The 19481-nt window shown below is 43.9% G+C and overlaps 2 protein-coding genes across 3 annotated transcripts; both read right to left on the minus strand.

The window, feature by feature from the left end:
- Positions 1-6438: 6438 nt before the first annotated feature.
- LOC114821801 (cyclic phosphodiesterase-like) lies at positions 6439-8942 on the minus strand. Of its 2 annotated transcripts, none has more exons than XM_070814633.1 (4): positions 8801-8942; positions 6887-8579; positions 6728-6776; positions 6439-6639 (listed from the first exon to the last, which is right to left on the minus strand). In XM_070814633.1, the coding sequence occupies exons 2-4, from the start codon at positions 7487-7489 to the stop codon at positions 6443-6445; spliced, it is 849 nt and encodes a 282-aa protein (XP_070670734.1). In that variant the 5' UTR covers positions 7490-8579; positions 8801-8942; the 3' UTR covers positions 6439-6442. The 2 variants fall into 2 exon arrangements, with proteins under 2 accessions (XP_070670734.1, XP_070670735.1); XM_070814634.1 differs by lacking the exon at positions 8801-8942 and having other exon boundaries at positions 6887-7262; positions 7634-7757.
- LOC114821312 (putative F-box protein At3g52320) lies at positions 7586-8029 on the minus strand. Its single transcript, XM_070812680.1, has one exon. It carries the CDS (start codon positions 8027-8029, stop codon positions 7586-7588), a length of 444 nt encoding a protein of 147 aa, XP_070668781.1.
- Positions 8943-19481: the final 10539 nt, after the last annotated feature.

Here is a 19481-nt window from a genome sequence, read left to right on the forward strand (position 1 = left end):
GCAATGAATTCCAACTTTGGATCTTCATCCAATTCCAAATTGGAAGCAAAATGGGCGCAAATGAGACGAGAAGATGAGGAGTCTGATGAAGAAGTTCAAGTAAGGCGCAACAAACAAAACATGGCAGCAGCCATGGCTGCGGCCATGGTTTGTCAGCCAACTGAGGAACAACCTCAATGGGGTGGCTCTGTTGCTGGTCACTCTTACAAACCACGAAACAGAGCGATGGCGCATGCCAATCTGATGAACAACTACTTCAACCCCAACTCGGTGTACACAGAAGAGGATTTCAGACGTCGCTTCTGGATGAGGCGTCATGTCTTCGAGCGTTTACTTCGTGATGTCCAGCAGGTCAATCCATACTTTCGACAGAAGCGGGACAGAGCAGGCCGCCCTGATTTCTCACCTCATCAGAAGGTTATTGTTGCACTCCGAATGATGTCATATGGCTCCTCAGCTGATTCGATGGATGAAACCCATGGTATGTTTGAGTCTACATGCCTTAATACTCTTGAAGAATTTTGTAACACAATTGTTCAGGTTTACAAAGACGAGTACCTCCGAGAGCCAAATCAAGAAGATTTGAATCGGCTCATTCACAAAGCTGAAGACCGTGGGTTTCCGGGCATGACAGGGTCATTAGACTGCATGCATTGGGATTGGAAGAACTGTCCCACTGGATGGCAAGGAGGCTTTAGCGGAAGGTCGAGAAAGCCAACTGTTGTGTTAGAGGCAGTTGCCTCATATGACACATGGATCTGGCATGCTTTCTTTGGAGTCCCTGGATCCCAAAATGACATTACAGTTCTTGGGCGTTCACCCCTTTTCAATAACTTGACTGAAGGTAAAACACCTCAACTTGACTACTACATCAACGGCCGTGAATACAATATGGGGTATTACTTGGCAGATGACATCTACCCAAAGTGGGCGACACTTGTCGAAGCAATTCCAAACCCTAGGAATGATGCAGAAAAGTTGTTTACCTTACACCAAGAGGCATATCGGAAAGATGTTGAGAGAGCTTTCGGTATTCTACAAGCACGGTGGAAGATTATCAGCGAATCGGCAAGAGGGCGGAGTCGAGAAAATTTGAACTCCATCATGATGTCTTGCATCATATTACACAATATGATAGTGGAGGATGAGCGAGATGGGTATATTGATGGAGAGTTCGATGATGACCAAGAAGATCCAAATAGGTCAAGAAGGGCTCTAGCAAAAATATATGATGGGCCTAATTTGCCTTTCAATCCAAGAACTGGTAGTATCTCTATAAATGAGTATATGAGGCGCTATAGAATGATACGTTCTCGTGCCACAAATAGGTACCTACAACAGAATCTTGTTGCACATCTTTGGGCCAAAAGAAGCATGGAGTAGGCTTTTAAGTTTTATGTTGTTAAATGTTTTTAAAAATGTTGTTTAAGTTTCATGTTGTTAAATGTTTTTTTATGTTGTATAATTTGTATGTTGGTTAATGTTATTTAATGTTGTTTCATATTGTTTAATGTTGTTTCATGTTACTTAATTTAATTTAATGTTGTATAAATGGCCTAGGAAGTTATAGGAAAAAAACAGAATTGAAAAATAATATGAAACAAATTTTGTGAAATAGAAGTTATAGGAAAAAAAATGGAATTTAAAAAAATATGAAACAAATTTTGTAAAATAGAAGTTATATGAAAAAAAATATGAATCAAATTTTGTAAAATAGAAGTTATAGGAAAAAAAATAGAATTTAAAAAAAAATTGAAACAAATTTTGTAAAATAGAATTGAAAAAAAATATGAAACAAAATTTGATTCAAATGAAAAGGAAAAAAAAGGGAAAAAAAGAAGTTTAAATTCATAAAAAAAAAGGGCCTAATAATACAACGGCTACTAGCCGTTATATTAAAAAACATTCAAACTATTAGTGTCGGTTATAACCGACACTAATAGTAAAACTATTAAAAAAAAAGAATCTCTTTAATGTTGTCGGTTATAACCGACAGCAATAGGAAAACATTAAAAAAAAAATAGCCAGCTAGGGGCTGGCTGGCTGGCCGAAAGCAGCCAGCCCTCAAGCCCTCTCTGATCCTGTGGGGCCCTCCCAGATTCCAGAGCCCTCTGGCCTAACCCTCGGTTGGAGACGGTTTTAGGGCTATTTTCGGCCCTTTGGCCCTCTGGACCCTTCGGTTAGAGATGGTCTAAGTCCCACTAGGCCTGGAAAACGGGTTGTGTTTGTTATGTTTGTGTTGTTTTCGTATAACATCTGTTATCTTAACGGGTCGTGTCGTGTCACACCCGTTATCTTAACGGATCCTTAGAGTAAAGTGACCCGACCAGTTATGACCCCTTAAGAAAAATATATATTTTTTCTTAAATTTGCACATACCACACATTGCCACATAAATATTACTTCAAAACATTAAAACACATTTGTCATTTAAGTACTACATCTACACTAAAAAATAAGAGCCTAATAAACAAATATCCATACACTACTAGTCTATTACAAAATATTAAATGTGCAAGGATATGCAAAAAGAAAGAGTTTTTGTTTTCAGGGTTATGAAGCATTTCTCAAAAGTTTAAACCTTACTAATGGAACTCAAAGCTTGCATGTTATTCCTTTTACAAAATCCTCAATTTTCATCGATCATCATGACATAAGATTTTGTGGCATCCACTTGTGTAAATATTTTAGATTGACAATCAAATTAGTTCATTGTATTCATATAGGATTAAGGAGTGTAGCTTTTAAAAATCATCAAAATCGGAGTTAAAATAACCGTTAAATGATGTTTAGTTTATAACCGTAAATTTTTTTTTGTCCCATTACTTGATCTCTGAATGTTTGTTTTTTGCAATTTTTGGCGTATGTGATCTTGAAGTATATACAAACGTGTTTGATGGTTGGATCGTTGAAACTAGTTTCGTAGAATGCGTATCCCATCAATACAATAGATTCACTAACACTTAAGAGTTTATTCATATTTTCATTAAGTATAACATAAAATTTTGTAGTATCCACTTGTGTAAATATTTTAAATTGAAGATCGAGTTCATTCATTGTATTCATATAGGGTCAAGGAGTGTAGCTGTAAAAAATCATCAAAATCGAAGTTAAAATAACCGTTAAATCGTGATTTTTCTTTGATAACCATCGAAAAGTTTTGTCCCGTTACTTGATCTCTAAATGTTTGTTTTTTTCAATTTTTGGCGTATGAGATCTCAAAGCATATACAAACAAGTTCGACGGTTGGATCGTTGAAATTAGTTTTGTAGAATGCATATCCCATCAAAACGATAGATTCACTAACACTTAGAGTTTATTTATACTTTAATTAAGTATAACATAAGATCGAATTCATTCATTGTAATCATATAGGGTCAAGGAGTGTAGCTGTAAAAAATCATCCAAATCGGAGTTAAAGTAATCGTTAAATCGTGATTTTTCGTTTATAACCGTCGAAAAGTTTGTCCCGTTACTTGATTTCTGAATGTTTATTTTGTACGTATAACACTTAAGAAATTGAATGATATGTATATTTAAGCCGATCCAATGGTCACCAATTTTAAAATTTAATATACATATATATAATTATTATAGTTTTTAGGGGTATAAAATTGTTAAATTAATATATATAATTATTATAGTATTTTTTTAGGGTTATAAAATTATAAAATTCATATTTTACTTATCGTGTATCGTGATACCCACGTGTATACCCGAACCAACTCGTTATCTTAACAGGTGCTTATCGGGTTACCTAATAACGACATGATTTGTTATCGTGTTGATCCGAACACCTGTTAATTTCGTGTCGTGTCGTGTCAGGAATTGCCAGGCCTAGTTCCAAGTTTGCTTGTAGCGCACGTAAACTATAGTTGAGTTTGTGATAAGTTCAATTTCTTCATTATGCATGAATTTCTCCATATATATATATGCATATTACGTACTTATGTGTGTACTATAGTTACGTAGGTGAGACATTTGTACTAAAACTTATGTACTAATGTATTTGTGCCACAATTTTATGTACCTATACATTTGTAACAATACTCTGTACCTATGAGTTTTTTTCATATAAATTTTTTATGTATTGTTGTTGATTTTTTTTTTAATTATAAGAATTTAAATTTTGGATAAATTTTTATCTATTTGTATGATTGGAGCATAAAAATATACATGACTTAAGAATAGGTTTATAAATGTTATAATACTTAAATATGGTAAGTTTTAATAATAAATACTTGAATTAGATTTAGAAAACGATTCACGTTAAAATATAAAAATATCTTATTTAAGTCATAAAATCTAAAAACTCCATTTTTTTCAAAACTAGTAAAGGAAAAAGTGACGATGAAACATTGCGGACAACAATTGGAGTCGCTCGGGTTAGATTTCATGTCTTCTGGAACAAGTATGGCCATATCAGCGGAGTCACTCGGATTTCACCTATTGTCCCGGAACAAGGTAATGGTGGCATCGCTACTCTGTCAGGTCAAACTCTTCACAGAGTTGTTGAGTCATGACCAGATTTTTGAGGTAACATTATTCCGATCATCCTTTCTCCAACTTTAGAATACGTACTGTTTGGTCTTCTATCTTTGTATATGATCCAATTTCGTACAATGTAGCAGAGACATTTCCGACTCAGTGGTGCAATCTCGAACGTTGTGCAAAAAAATTGTGATGATGATGAATACTGTTTGCTTCCTAATAGATTAATAGAGTTTAATCTGTCAATCTTTTCGAAGTAAGGAGTGTTGAGGAAAAACATAGGTAAGCTTATAGGCCCGGGGTAGAGTTCAAAAGCCATCTTCGGTGACGTTGTTTTGGAAAAAACGTCACCTCCAAATTTAGTATTTGTAAAGATTTCCACCGCGATATCCGGAATACCACCTTACTTCGATACTAGGTATTAAATATTAAGCTAATGGAAAACCTTTAGCCCTAGACTCACGGTAATGCATTGACCAGATTAAGGTTGAGGAAGTGTCGAATCATACCTGGAAAGACCTTTAGATTTAAATGTTAGTCTGACATGTTTGAGTTGTCTTTGTTTGTTGATTTCGTTTGTTCTTTCACCTTGTCCCCACTCAAAGTTAGAGAATTTCAATAGTGCAACGTATCATTCTCAGTCCGAAGTGTGTGTCCATCCCTAGTGATTCTTAAACGAAAGATCGTTAGGAACTTGGTTGGCTGCATGTAGGTCGGAAACACTTTGTAAATCCTTTTATCAGACCCTATGCATCAGAATCGCGGACTTTGAATGTCGTTTTCGGTTTCTCCGAATGTGTCACACATATTGCATGTGGTGATGACCGGTTGTTGTTTGGATGGGATATTTTGCATGCGTACGATATCCCTTATGTGCACCCCACTGCGTTATGGTCTTGGTAGTTATTATATTTTACTTGGTCATCAGGCATTGTTGGTTTATAGTAATGTTCGGGTAATCACTTACCACTCTACTCTCTTATTTACCCACCATCACTTCACTCTTCATTTCTCACCGAATCTCTCTCTCTCTCTCTCTCACTCACACTCCACCCTCTTGTATTATGTGTATAATGCTAGCAGAAAAAGTGGCAGTGGAGGTTGGCCAGAGAAATATATTGGCGCCAATACTGGATGATATTCATGTGGAGGTTGAGATAGGAGGACCTCAATTTTGGTAGATTTTAGATGCTGTTATCTTGTAAAATGTTAAACAACTTCATTCACTTAATATATATTACCTAGTTAAACTCATTCTATTTTCTCTTCAGATATTGTTTCTAATCTTAATACCTCACCCAATTCGTGAATTTGAGTTAAGTTTTTTTTTTCCTTCTTCTTTTCAATTTTCTTCTCAACTAATGCAGTTTAAGGTTTATTAATTATAGATCGATATAATTAGTATGTGAGTGGGCAAGAATCCGATATAATTCATGTGAAAAAAAAATTTCAATTCTTTTAAAAAAATTTTGGTATAGGGCACGATTATACAGAAGTGCCCAATCAGTTGAGAAGGGCTGTCAGACCTATCTGAATGAAGGCACAAATTAGGCTCTATAGTGCTTTGCCTTAATAACACAAACAACTATATTGTGCCCTTTGACCAAAGGACACACTCATAAGGGGCACACATAGAATTATCGTTGCTGCACTGTTGCTATTTGTCTACGAGCACATATGTTGGTGCTCTTTGGTCTCAAAGGGCACAAATAGTTTAAGGAAAACTAATGAAAATGGCTTGAAAACTTTGAGTTTTAACGAGAAGGACAAAATAAAAAGGTAAAGTGAATAGTAGCAGGTTTGACTTTTTTGTGTAAAAATGTGATTTTTCGTTAAAATGAACAGAACCGTAGACTTTTCGTTAAAACTCCCAATAATTTATTGTGTGCAGTGCCCATATTTTTTGTAGTGTGCCGAGTGCTATGCATATATATGCAACCGGAGAGCTTGTCTAACAATCGATTTTAGCAATCTTGGTCCAAGATTTCAGAGATCTGTCATCGTAGTCTATTTCATACAATGCAAAGTGAGTTATGGGGAAGGTCCAGCTAGTAATGCTCTCGTCGAGAATATTAACAATTTCTCCAGCTTTTTTCCTTTCTTCTTCCGTCAACTTCCCGTAGAGGAGACTCAAATATGGCATAGAACCTGCATCAAATATTGCAGACACGCATATTACATACATACATTCCTGTCAACACTTTAAGAAATTAAGTTACTGTAAATAGCAACTTACTGTTGTAGAAATCGAAATGGTAGCTCCAACTTTGGGCATTTTCAAATAACTAAGAAAAGAAGGTGTAATGATAAGTGAGTCTATTCAAGCTCAAACCAAAACGAGAAAGATGAAAAGGAAACAAAACAGAACTAAACAAAACATCAAGAAAATATATACCTCTCGATCCATCAATAATGAAACACACTGGTGATAGTAATTCTTAGTAACCACCCGATCAACTTTAGCAACGATGTCATTAGGAGCAAATCTAAACTTGTTAAGGGCATCCTCACGACTCATCATCTGGATGGATCCCAAGATGGGGATGTGAGGTTCGATCTCTGGCCCACCAAACTCTGCCTGGAGGCCCTCCATCACCTTCTTGATTCTATGGGAAACATCAGCCGGTGGAATGGCCCAAACCGAATATGAGTACAACCTCTGGCAGCTTTCCCTCTTCCCGTCTACCATCACCATCGCATCTTCATCTTTATCTGAGCAAGTGTTCTCTATGCTCTTAAGCTTGTGGCTGCGTCCCATGACTGAAACTATGCTATTCACATAAACAAAAATATTCTCATCATCTTCTGTTTCAATGGGAATATGCTTAAGCTTTTTGGTACAAAGATTAAAGAAAACTACGTGTCCATCACTGTCAACCATAAGACACTCATTCCCCCACAATTCCACAATTCTAGACCTACGTATCTGATCATCTGTGCCCTCAATAGTCAAGTATTTTGTCCAAGCACCCTTAAAGTCATCATCCATCACCCACATTTCATAAGGTTCAGGATATCGACGATCGTCCACACTAATGGCAAAAAAAGCAACTGATTCATTCCAAACAGTAAGCTTCAAATAGAGGTGATTCGATCAGACAAACTGTTGGAGCTCAGATGGTAAGGGTATACCGTGAAATACCTCACGACTTGTATCGAAGGAAATGATCAATCTCCCATTCGTATGGAATCGATGCCCAACTGCGTCAAATGGAAATAATTCCTTATCTTGCTCAATTCCCAGCCAATAACACATTCCCTTGAAGGACATCTGGAAATACTCAGGCCAAAACAAAGTAGTTTCGGTTTCTAAAGAATCTGTGTTGATCTCTTCCCAAAAATCACAACCCATGGTGTATACTATTGCTCTGTGCCGACTAAGAAAAGTCCGGCAGTCTTCATGTACCTCTTGAAAATAAGTAGTAAAGGTCACAACTTTGTACTCATTAGACATGGGGTCATAGCCAAATCCAGTATGAAAACCAGTTTCCATATGTTCTTGCCCATCGTAATCATCCGGCTGGTCTAAGGGCCACATTGGAAGGCATGGCTCATCGGGAATACGATTGAATTCCCCAATTCCGGGATTGCATAAAACTAGGCTACTCTCACTAGATAGTAAAACGATGCCATTGCAGTGGCCTTGAATAACAAATTGTTGTTCCGGCACTCCGATATTTTGAATCAAAATTGAGGAATAATGATGTCCTGGACACCAACAAGAGAGCAGCTATTGCTATGCTCGTCATCAATATTATCATCGTCTTTGCAAAACTCAAGAAATGATAATACTTCTTCAGTCTCCTCCTTCTTAGTGGTGCTGTTACACTTGGGCTCCTCCTCCTCCTCCTCATGCTGCCGCTGCACTACTAATCGCGCCAAAAAGACGTGGAGAGTGGTGAGATTGTTGTTCGCGGAGTTGGAGAGGTGCTTTGACACGAAACCCGGATTGTTGATGAGAGCAGACCACCATTTAGAGACACATTTGAATCGCATCAGAGTTTTGGGAGGCAGAGTTAGTAGGATTTTCACCAACATATCTTGTCCCATTTTCATTTTGCTGCTGCGACACTACTCGCGCTCTCCCTCTAACGATAAACAACAAATTATGAAAACTTTTTAATTAAGATTTCTAAGAAGAAAAAATCACAAACAGTAAACTGATTAAGATTTTAGATCAAATCTTTGATTAATTCTCGGAAGCAAGGTCCAATTACATACATCCTGATCTGCGTGTGTGCATATCATCACCATAGAAACTGATTAGGATTAGTACGTAAAGATTTTAATTAATTGTTGCAGAAATTACCAGAGACGAAAGAGACCCCCGGTGGAGAAGGAGTCGATGGAGGCCGCACCTGCTGGCTTTGTGTTCTGCTCTACGACCGTGATGATAGACCGAGTGTGAGAGATGCGTTTCTTGAACCCTCTACCTCAAAAGTTGGGCCCACCTAATTTCATCCATTGCTTTCTTTGTGGCCCTCCGGTAGCGTTTGGTTCTGCGTTTGGTACGCGCAGAACAGGACAGTTGTTCCATTCTGCGTTTGGTAGCGCATGGACGGAACGGAACCAAAAGATTAAAATGACTAAAATACCCATGTTCCGTTCTGCGTTTGGTAGCGCATGGACAAAACAGAACCACAATGGCTTTTTATTATTTTTTTATTTTCTAAGTTGTTCAAATTTGAACACTATTATCCATTATTTGTTTTTCTTGGTCCAAATTTTAATAGGTATATATTGTGTTCCACATGCAAACCCCTTTAAAATTTGTAATTTTGGGTAGTTACTTGTAGTTAACCCTTTTATTGTTTTTTAAAACAAAATATAATTATCAAATAAGTTATCAGTTTAAAAAAAAATATTGATTGAGCTTTCAAATTATGGGACAAATATGTATAGTTGTTTGGGCCCAAAATAATAGTTTGGGCCGAGTGTAGAACCATTCTCGGCCCGGAAGGCCTTGCGACAAGAAGACCATGGATCGTTCAGCTTATGGGCTTCCAAACCTAGGCCGGTTAGGTCAAAATGCAATGACAAGCCGAGTCCTGATACAATAGGGATTCTCGGCAGGATTAACAACCTAGAAGCGGATAGGGCTCGAATAAGGACTAGGTTCACAATCCTAATAAAAACAGGACTGGTCGAGGTGATATTGATCCGGAGAGGGAAAACCTAGTCCGAATAGGATTCTATCTCAGATTCGGGGTCCAGTGCTATAAATAGCGGAAGCTGTGCATCAGGAAAGCCCCGACAAAATCAACACAAAATTGCCCTGCGCAAACTCTCACAACTTGAGATCTTTTTCTTTTCCTTTTTCGCTGACACATCTTCCGTTGGCATCAACAGCACTGTGGAAGCAACCGGTGATATCTTAAGTCGGCATAGATAGCTCTGTCACCGTAGAATTGGTCGGTCTCGCAGTATCTTCCGTTGGCATCAACAGCACTGCGGCGAGAACGGTCGATTACCTATCCAAGTCTCGGTCGAGAAGGGTTTTCGAATCCTTGTTGGTCGAGGTCATCTCATTAGCCTTCTCGGCGAGGTGAGGTGTCACAGTTATTACATTCGGCACATTGAAAGCCGAATTCGGTTCGTGAACTTTGTAAGAAATAGCAGCCTTGTCTTCAGGCTCGAGAACCCAAGAGGCCGAGACGTGTTCCTTTCTCGGCCGCAATCGCAAGACGCAGAAGTCAGTAGCGCGACCCAACGCAACATCATCAAATTTACTCCTCGGCCGAGCCTCGGCCGACGAGTTGGCACGCCCCGCAATCACCGAAGGACGTAGTTAGCTTAGAATATACTCGGCCTGCGCGCCACGTAGGCTTGGTAGATTTTAGGGTCAACATTTTGGCACGCCCGGTGGGACCCAGTGCTAAAACTACGAAGTTCATGCCAATTGAAACGCGATCGGTAAAAAAGAAAACAGCTATGGGAAAATCAACAGCCGATTTACCGATTCAGAACGTAGGACAAAGTGTGCCACAGGCGCAGAATCCCCTTAGCGCCGGGACACCTGAGTCCACAAGTGCGACTCGCCGAGAAAGGGAAGTTAATCTCGGCGGTCAACACCGCAGTCTAGAAATCCCTAACAGGAACACTTGTGTTCTCAATGAAGGGATAGTGGAGGATTGCGACGAGGATGGCGGTGAAGGATCTGACCCACCAACAAGGTCGTTTCTTCGAAAGCGACTCGACGAGCAGTCTCGGTCAGTTGAGCAGACGTTTAGCCGAGGTATTGACAAGCTACATGACGTGATACTCAATTCCACTGAGCAGCAAACCAGACTGCTCGAAATGCTGGTTAGTAAATTCAGTGACGGCAGGCCTTTCGATCCTTTCCAACGCTTGCCACCAAGAAATAATCCGTTACCAATGGTACAGGCCGAGCCAATTCCTGCTCGGCCCAAACCAATTGACTTGGAAAAGGTCGGAGGGTCAAATAGTAGGTCGGACGGAATCGACCAGAGGGTCGAAGCAACACCTGTTGATATGACCGAGGTTCAGCGGATGATCGACTCGGCCATGAAGAAAGGGCCGAAGTTTCCTAAGTTTATCCATCCGTACCCGGCCTACATAGAAACGTTCGGATATCCGAAAGGTTTCAAGATTCCGGATTTTAGCCTTTTTGCCGGTGAATCATCCTTGTCTTCGTTGGAGCACGTGGCTCGTTTCACCGCGCAATGCGGCGATGTTCATAGTGATTTCCATAAATTACGGCTGTTCAACTTCTCGTTGACCGGCTCGGCATTTGCTTGGTATATCAATCTCCCTCCTAATTCCATCCAAAACTGGGAGGAGTTGGTCGAGAAATTCCACGAGCAGTTTTATCGACCAGGGTTGGAGGTGTCGGTTTCTTCATTAGCAAGGATGGCTCAGGCATCAGATGAGTCCCCGATGGATTATCTTACCAGGTTCAAATCAGCCAGGAATTGGTGCCGAGTACCCTTGCCCGAAGTCGAGTTCGTCCGGCTTGCTTTGAACGGCCTCGACGTCGAATACAAAAAGAAATTCTTGGGGGCAAATGTTCGGGATATGTATGAATTAGCCCAACATGTCGAACAGTATGATTATTTGCTCCGCGAGGAAAAGATTTCGAAAACTCCGTCTCGGGGGACGATTTACAAGAATCCTACCGTCAGTTATGCGTCAACCGAGGATGAATGCGTTAGTGTGGATGCGGCTGAGATAGTAATAGATAAGCCATACGTTTGCAAGGCCTTGACTCAAGTTGACTCCAGGGAAGTCAAAAGCCGCTCGGCCACTGAAGGAACATTGAAACCGTCAAAAGTGTATACTTTTGATATTACAAAGGCTGACGCAATTTTTGATCAACTGTTGTCAGCAAGGATCATCAAACTTCGGCCTGGTCACAACATTCCCAAGGCCGAAGAGCTTAAAGGAAAGGTGTATTGCAAATACCATAATTCAAGTAAACATACGACAAACAATTGTGTCGTATTTCGAGACAACGTCCAGAGCTGGATTGATAATGGAAAACTGAAATTTCCAGAGAAGAAGATGAGTATTGATGCTGATCCTTTCCCCACAGCAACCGTGAATATGGTCGATGCATACTTACCTAAGGACAAAGGAAAAGGGAAGGCCGAAGTTGTTGCGACGCAAGACTTTCGCACTCAGAATTCTCGGCCACGTTTCATGGCCGATTTTCGTTCGAACAAACCACCTACAGCTTTAACAGGACCCGCTATTGTTAAACCTATGAGGGATTATAGCACCGATGAAGATAGTGGGACGGCGGTTTTTTGCAGTAAATGTAGAGCGAAGGTCGGCAGTGAGCCAGAGGAGAAACCATCTTCGCCTATCACAGAACGACCTACGGCCGCAATTCAGCAAAAAGCAGCCGGCGTCGGCCGACACCAAGGGGTTTTTGATAGGCTCGGCCCAAAAGTGAAGATGGAAGAGACATCCTCAGTCAGGCGGCGCCTCGATTTTGGCGCTTCATTTTATGACGAGGACTATTATACACGTAATTCTGGTAGTTCGGAATCGTCGCGGAGTCAAAAAACCTTCAAACCTCCCGAGCCTAAAGATTTACGTTGGTACACATATCATTCTTCGAAAGGCGTCTACACCGCGTTGTCCAAATCCCAGAAACGCCGGCACCAGAGGATAGATTGCATGGCCCGTCGGCAGGCAGCCCAAGAAACTTCGGCCCCTAAATGGCGGCCGAAGGACACAGTTGCTACTGGTGATGAACGACCATCTCCAGCTATTATGACAGAGTTGGGTCAGGGGAAACGGTTGGTCGACCGAGATATCGAGACCACGTTCGAAGAAGCCGATAAACGGATCAAACTTCTTCTTCGCCCAGGGGAGATGAAGGCACGCCTCGAGCATTTCAGGCAAGAGGCCGAGAGCAAATTAGCCCAGCCAGCTATACAAGAACCGTTGATTAAAATTCGACGGAATTTGCATCCACCATTCCTTGGGGAGGCTTTAGAATATATGCGCGAATTCCATAAGAAACATTCGGCCAACGATCTGTATGGTTTGCCGAAAGCATGCCAGGACACCATTGATCTAGTCCTGACTTGTCCGGACGCCGAGCGCATCATCCAGAAGACCTCTGACCCGGGATTGAAGGCAAGGTTCCAGCACATACGAGAAGCCCGTGTCCTTGGATTTGAAGTCGACCCATACACTGATATCGTTGCAGCCGACCTTCCTTTCTCAATGGAGGATCTTCAGTATTTACGATATCACTTCGAAGTATTTTCAGCGGTTTCTCTCTTCGGTCTCACGACCGATGAAGTAGCACGTGTTGCACGTCTGGATGCTTATCTCGATACCAGAGATGCCCGGCTATACTACCAAGAGCAGGTGCAGGTCCTGACCCCAAGCACACTGTCGATCTCAACCTCGCCTGCGGCGGTCACACAGAACCAACAAGCTGCCGAAGCAGCACCGCAGGTTCAAACCCTCGAAGAAGGGACAGAGGAGTCTTTTTGTCCAACTCTGACAAAAACAGAGCCCGCAGTCGTCGACCAAACGAGGGATGAGGTTAGCGAGGAGGGTCCCAACCCGATGGGCCCGTCAGTCTTGGATAACATGGAAATTAGTATGGTCCATGTGTTACCTGCTGATTTTCAATCAAGCACGGCTCAACCGAATTTCCTCGATGGTGATGTAGTCGCCGAGGAAACTGGCCATGTGGATTTTGTGTCTATTGCTGAAGATGAGTCAACAACGAAAGATGACAGTCTGAAGGCCGCTTTGACCGAATTATTTCCTCGTTCGTCATCGGCCGCACTCCACCATTTAAAGCCATTGTATGTGACGGCCCACATCGAGGGATATCCCGTTTCTAAAGTTTTTGTCGACTGTGGCGCGACCGTCAATATCCTGCCTCTGAACATCATGAAGGCCTTGCGTCGCTCGAACGACGAACTTATTCCGTCAGGGATCACAATGAGTAGTTTCGTCGGCGACAAATCGCAAACCAAGGGTGTACTTCCGTTAACTGTGACTATTGCCGGTCGCACTCACATGACCGCTTTTTTTGTAGTTGATTCCAAAACCGAGTATAATGCACTACTCGGTCGAGATTGGATTCATCAAACCAGTTGTATTCCTTCCTCATTGTATCAAGTGCTTGTTTTTTGGGACGGCAAATCGGTCACTGTTCACCCAGCCGATAACCAGCCCTTTGAAACTAACATGATCCAAGCACGGTATTATGATGACCACGTCGGCTACATTACTTTGCAAGGCTTCAATGATGAAGGCCGGCCGACTCGGATTTCTGTACAGAAAGCTATCGAGGTTGGCGCCGAGACTGTCCACCAGGATTCGGCGAGACTCGGATTAGCCAATTTCCTCCCCGAGGCCGATGTCTGACACCGATCGAGAAGCACGTAGGGCCGCGGTTTCATCTACTATGGAACGACTGCTGGCCCATTGGTATACTATATCTAAACAGCCAAATTCGGGCGTTAACCTCGTCGAGTTCCTGGCCGAAGGAGATAATGGTCCTGTTTTGTCTCTTGATAAAATTCAAGCCGCCCCGGCCGCGCTCGAAGACCATCGGCCCCAAGTTAAGGATCCCCTGGAAGAGATTAATGTTGGGACGGCCGATGACCCACGGCCTTTGTTTATTAGTGCTTTACTTCCCCAACAAATGAAAGATGAGCTTCGTGCCTTGCTTACGGAGTTCAAAGATTGCTTTGCTTGGAGCTACCATGAGATGCCCGGCTTAGATCGTACTCTTGTCGAGCATGAGTTACGTATTAAGCCCGGATGTAAACCTTTCCGTCAGCCACCGCGTCGATTTTCGACGGAAGTGCAACTCAGCATCAAGGACGAGCTGGTTCAGCTTTTGAAAGCCGGGTTTATTCGGACAGCTCGATATGTTGAATGGTTGGCGAATATCGTTCCTGTTTTAAAGAAAAATGGTGCACTGCGCATATGCATCGATTTCAGAAATCTGAATCTGGCAACTCCCAAAGATGAGTATACAATGCCGATTTCAGACCTGTTAATCGACGCCGCGGCGAATCATGAGATGTTATCCTTTATGGATGGGCATGCTGGGTACAATCAAATATTCATCGCCGAAGCCGATGTGCATAAAACTGCTTTCCGTTGCCCGGGGGCACTCGGTACTTACGAGTGGGTTGTTATGCCATTCGGCCTCAAAAATGCCGGCGCCACATACCAACGAGCGATGAACACCATCTTCCACGACTTAATCGGAACCATCGTCGAAGTTTACATCGACGACGTTGTCATCAAATCTAAACGCCGACGGACACATCTGGACGACCTCCGACAGGCTTTCCTCCGCATGCGTCAGCACAACCTCAAGATGAATCCTGCCAAATGTGCTTTCGGCGTGTCGGCCGGAAATTTCCTTGGTTTCCTCGTGCATCACCGTGGAATTGAAGTCGATGCGAATAAAGCACGCGCAATCGTCGATGCCCCACCCCCAACGACGAAGAAACAACTCCAGTCCTTGCTTGGCCAGATCAATTTCCTCCGCCGATTTATTGCTAACTCGGCCGGTAAAATGAAAGCGTTCTCCACGCTTTTGAAACTCAAGGACTCGAATAAATTCGTGTGGAACGGCGAGCATCAGGCGGCGTTTACACAGATCAAAGTATCCCTCACGAAACCCCCTGTCATAGTTCCCCCTCGGCGTGGTAAACCTCTGAAGCTCTATATCTCGGCGGCCGAAGAATCTATCGGCTGCCTCCTCGCGCAAGACAATGATGCCGGCCGAGAGCAGGCTATATTTTATCTAAGCCGGAATCTCAATCAACCAGAGATCAATTATCCCGCCGTCGAGAAACTGTGTCTCGCCGTATTTTTCACCGCATCCAAGCTCCGGCATTACATGCTCCCGTCGGTCACCCAAGTCATTGCCCAGACCGACGTTATCCGGTACATGCTTACCCGACCAATCGTCAAAGGCCGAATTGGGAAGTGGACAATGGCGTTGTCCGAATTTAGTTTGCAGTACGTGCCGCAGAAAGCTGTGAAGGGACAGGCGTTGGCCGATTTCCTTGCTCAGCACCCTTCGCCTTATGGTTTCGGGGATGCTGACGTCGAAATCGGCATGGTGGTGACCCGCGACAACTATTGGACGATGTATTTTGATGGTTCCAGTACTTCGTCTTCGGCCGGCGTGGGCATCGTCATTCAATCTCCTCACAACGATCGCTGGTATTTTTCGCTCAAACTGGATTTCGAGTGCACCAATAATCAGGCCGAATACGAGGCTCTTGTCATTGGTCTTGGCCTCCTTCTTGACCTTCGAGCCACTCGTGCCCTCGTCCTCGGTGATTCTGAACTCGTGATTAACCAAATTAATGGGTCTTTTCGTTGCATGAGTTGTACTCTGGCGCCCTACCACATGGTCGCCAGCTATTTGGCCGAGTCTTTTGACGGTATTACATTCGAGCATATTTCTCGGGTTCATAATACCGACGCAGACGAGTTAGCTCAGATCGCCTCCGGTGCTCAACTCATGGGGGGCAAGCTAGGCCGGGAGATACCAATATTACGACAGCTATACCCGGCCTTGGTTAATCAGCAAATCCTCCGTCGAGACAATGTGATCCGCACCAGGGTCATGTCCTTGCCTTCGTTGTTGGATCGGCAGGACTCTATAGAAATTTGCGCGGCCGAGGCTATACCAGATGATTGGAGGAAACCCATTATGCAGTACCTTGATAATCCTAACGGGACACATAGTCGCAGGACACGGGTTCACGCCATGAACTATGTCACGTACCAGAACGAGTTGTACCGAAAGGGCGAAGATGGTTTGTTACTGCTATGCCTCGGCCCCCAAGAGAGTGCTCGGGCGATCGCAGAGGTTCATGAAGGGGTATGCGGAGCTCACCAATCTGGACGGAAAATGCGATGGCTACTCCGACGACACGGCTATTTTTGGCCGAAAATACTGAAAGATTGTATCGAGTTTGCACGAGGATGCGTGCAGTGCCAAATCCATGGGCCTATACAAAGGGTCCCGGCCGAATCACTACATTCGGTCATTAAGCCGTGGCCGTTTAGAGGATGGGCCATGGACGTAATCGGCAAAATCACGCCGACTTCTGGAGCTGCTAAGCATGCATGGATAATAGTCGCAACTGATTACTTTACTAAGTGGGTCGAAGCAAAATCATATGCCGAGTTAACATCTAAAGAAGTTTGCGACTTCGTGGAGGAACACATTGTGACTCGGTTCGGTGTACCAGAAACAATCATAACCGACAATGGAACAATCTTCACAGCCGAAAGGTTTAAAGAATACACGGCAAATTTGAACATTCGGCTGGAGCAGTCCACACCGTATTATCCACAGGCGAATGGGCAGGCCGAAGCAAGTAATAAAGTGTTGATCGGCATCCTCGAAAAAATAATAAAAGACAGGCCTGGCATGTGGCATTTGAAGTTGAACGAGGCATTATGGGCATACCGAACGTCGCCCCGATCGGCGACTGCAACAACCCCATACGCATTAACCTACGGACACGATGCAGTGCTACCAGTCGAGTTGAGCATAAATTCGTTGCGATTAATTGAACAAAGTAGTTTGTTTAGCGCCGAATACAATCAGTCCATGAGACAGGAACTAGAAGATTTGGAAGAAGCGCGACTTGACGCGTATAACTTACTAGTGGCGCAAAAACAGATTGCCGAGCGAGCCTATAATCAAAAGGTGCGACAGAAAACGTTCGGCGAGGGTGAATTGGTATGGCAAACGGTGTTGCCCGTAGGACTAAAAGATCCTAGGTTCGGCAAGTGGTCGCCGAATTGGGAAGGGCCGTTCATTGTGCATAAAGTATACGGTAAAGGGGCGTATCATCTTAAAGATCGGACTGGTGTGATTCACAAATTACCGATTAATGGGAAGTTTTTGAAGAAATACTATCCAGTTACTTGGGAAATGCGTGAGTAAAAAAATCAATCCATTAAAATTGATAAGTATTTACAAATGAGTAGGACGGTTGGTTTACATTCAAATATATCTAAGGAGAGGAGGGAAGAAGAGTGCTGAGCAGAGCCTTCAGCTCCAACCACCGCACGTCGGCCATGATGACTTCGGCCTGCCGATTCTTTTTATCCAGCTTCAGCCGCTCGACTCGTTTGTTGGCCGCCGCATACTCAGTTAGGCGATCCTTCCCGCCTGACTCGAAGTCCCTCGCAAGCTCAGAAGCAATGGCCGACCAACGTTTTGCTAGTTCGGCCATCTGACGGTCGAGCTCGGCTAACATTTCTCCTTTTGCCCGTAGATCGTCAATCTTCGGACGGAGGGTGTCTTGAACGGCCATGGCGGCTTGCAGGTCCTGTTCGGCCTTCAGAGCAGTCTGGAAGATACTAAATGTCTCCCGAACGCGCTCCAAGGCAGACGATGCCCGGACAATGGCATCTCCGCTCAGGCGACCATCGGCTCCAAGGTCGTTCAGACACACGCCGAGCAAATCGAGACCGTTGCGCTCAAGAACTTGCGATGATGAGAGCGCTAGGACTTCTCGCAGCTGGGTTAGGGCACTTGGATCGGCAGCATCAGTCGAAGCGGCCGAAGGGCCGGACTCTGCAGTCGTGCTGGAGAGGAGGGCTTTGAATTCAACCTCCCATGAAGCCTGCACAAATAAACAAGGTTAAGTTTAAAGGAAGTCATGACAAGAATAGCAAGAAGGTGTCGTGTTTTAACCTGCCGAGAGGAGACCTCGGCCATGTCCCCAGGATCGTTGCTCGAACCTAAAGAACTCAATGGCCGAGCCCAGTGTCTCAGATTGCTTCTCACTTCACGCGGCCGATGGAGGTTATCTACGTTTGATGGCCACTGAGGCGGCCAGGAAATATAGATAACGCCCTTCGGCGCATAGAATTGACGGTGAAAAGAATGTATAGGCACCTGACATTTGGTATTTTCTTTGTTTAGAGGTCTAAAGCGGAAAAGTAATCAGGAGGAGACGAGTGAAGGTACTTACAAAGGCCGAGGTAACCTCCTGTGGAGGAATATGGAAGCCTTGGTCTTGGGGATGGACCGGCGATTCCGCCGTAGCCTCGGGTTCCTCGAGCAGCCGTTTGCCCCGGTCGGCTGCCGATGGGCCGACTGGCGCAGCTGCTTCAGAGGAGGCAGGGACGCCCTGGTCCTGAGAAGGAACGAGAGGTTCGGCCACCGGGATCGGTTCCTCGACCGTGCGCTTGCCACGATTAACCGGGGAGGGGCCGGTTTGAACCGCCATCTCGGGTATTGGAGGAGGTTGTCGACGAGTATGAGGACGGTGCGCCAGCGGGACCTCGTCGCTCCCCTCGCTTTCGTCCAACACAAGGACCGAGGGCTTTGGATTCTTGGGAGAAGTTCCCTCGGTCGTAGAAACCGCCTGTTGAGAGACAGGTGCCTTCTCGGCAGAGGGAGGTACAACTGATGCGCCGGCCACAGAGGCAGGCCGCGCTGGGGCCGTCTCTGCGGCCGAGGCCGGCTGTGTCTCGACCCCAGAATGGCCGGCGGC

This window comes from Malus domestica, chromosome 15 (genome assembly GCF_042453785.1).
Source record: "Malus domestica chromosome 15, GDT2T_hap1".
NCBI lineage: Eukaryota > Viridiplantae > Streptophyta > Magnoliopsida > Rosales > Rosaceae > Malus > Malus domestica.

What these genes read in the sequence shown, in the direction of transcription:
- LOC114821801 (XM_070814633.1), bottom strand. Translation starts at nt 7,489, where the DNA reads ATGTGGGTGATGGATGATGACTTTAAGGGTGCTTGGACAAAATACTTG. An exon ending in CATTATTGATGGATCGAGAG is followed by an intron (nt 6,777 to 6,886) that starts GTATATATTTTC and finishes TTCTTTTCTTAG; the next exon opens with TTATTTGAAAATGCCCAAAG. An exon ending in CCATTTCGATTTCTACAACA is followed by an intron (nt 6,640 to 6,727) that starts GTAAGTTGCTAT and finishes TATTTGATGCAG; the next exon opens with GTTCTATGCCATATTTGAGT.
- LOC114821312 (XM_070812680.1), bottom strand. Translation starts at nt 8,029, where the DNA reads ATGTGGCCCTTAGACCAGCCGGATGATTACGATGGGCAAGAACATATG.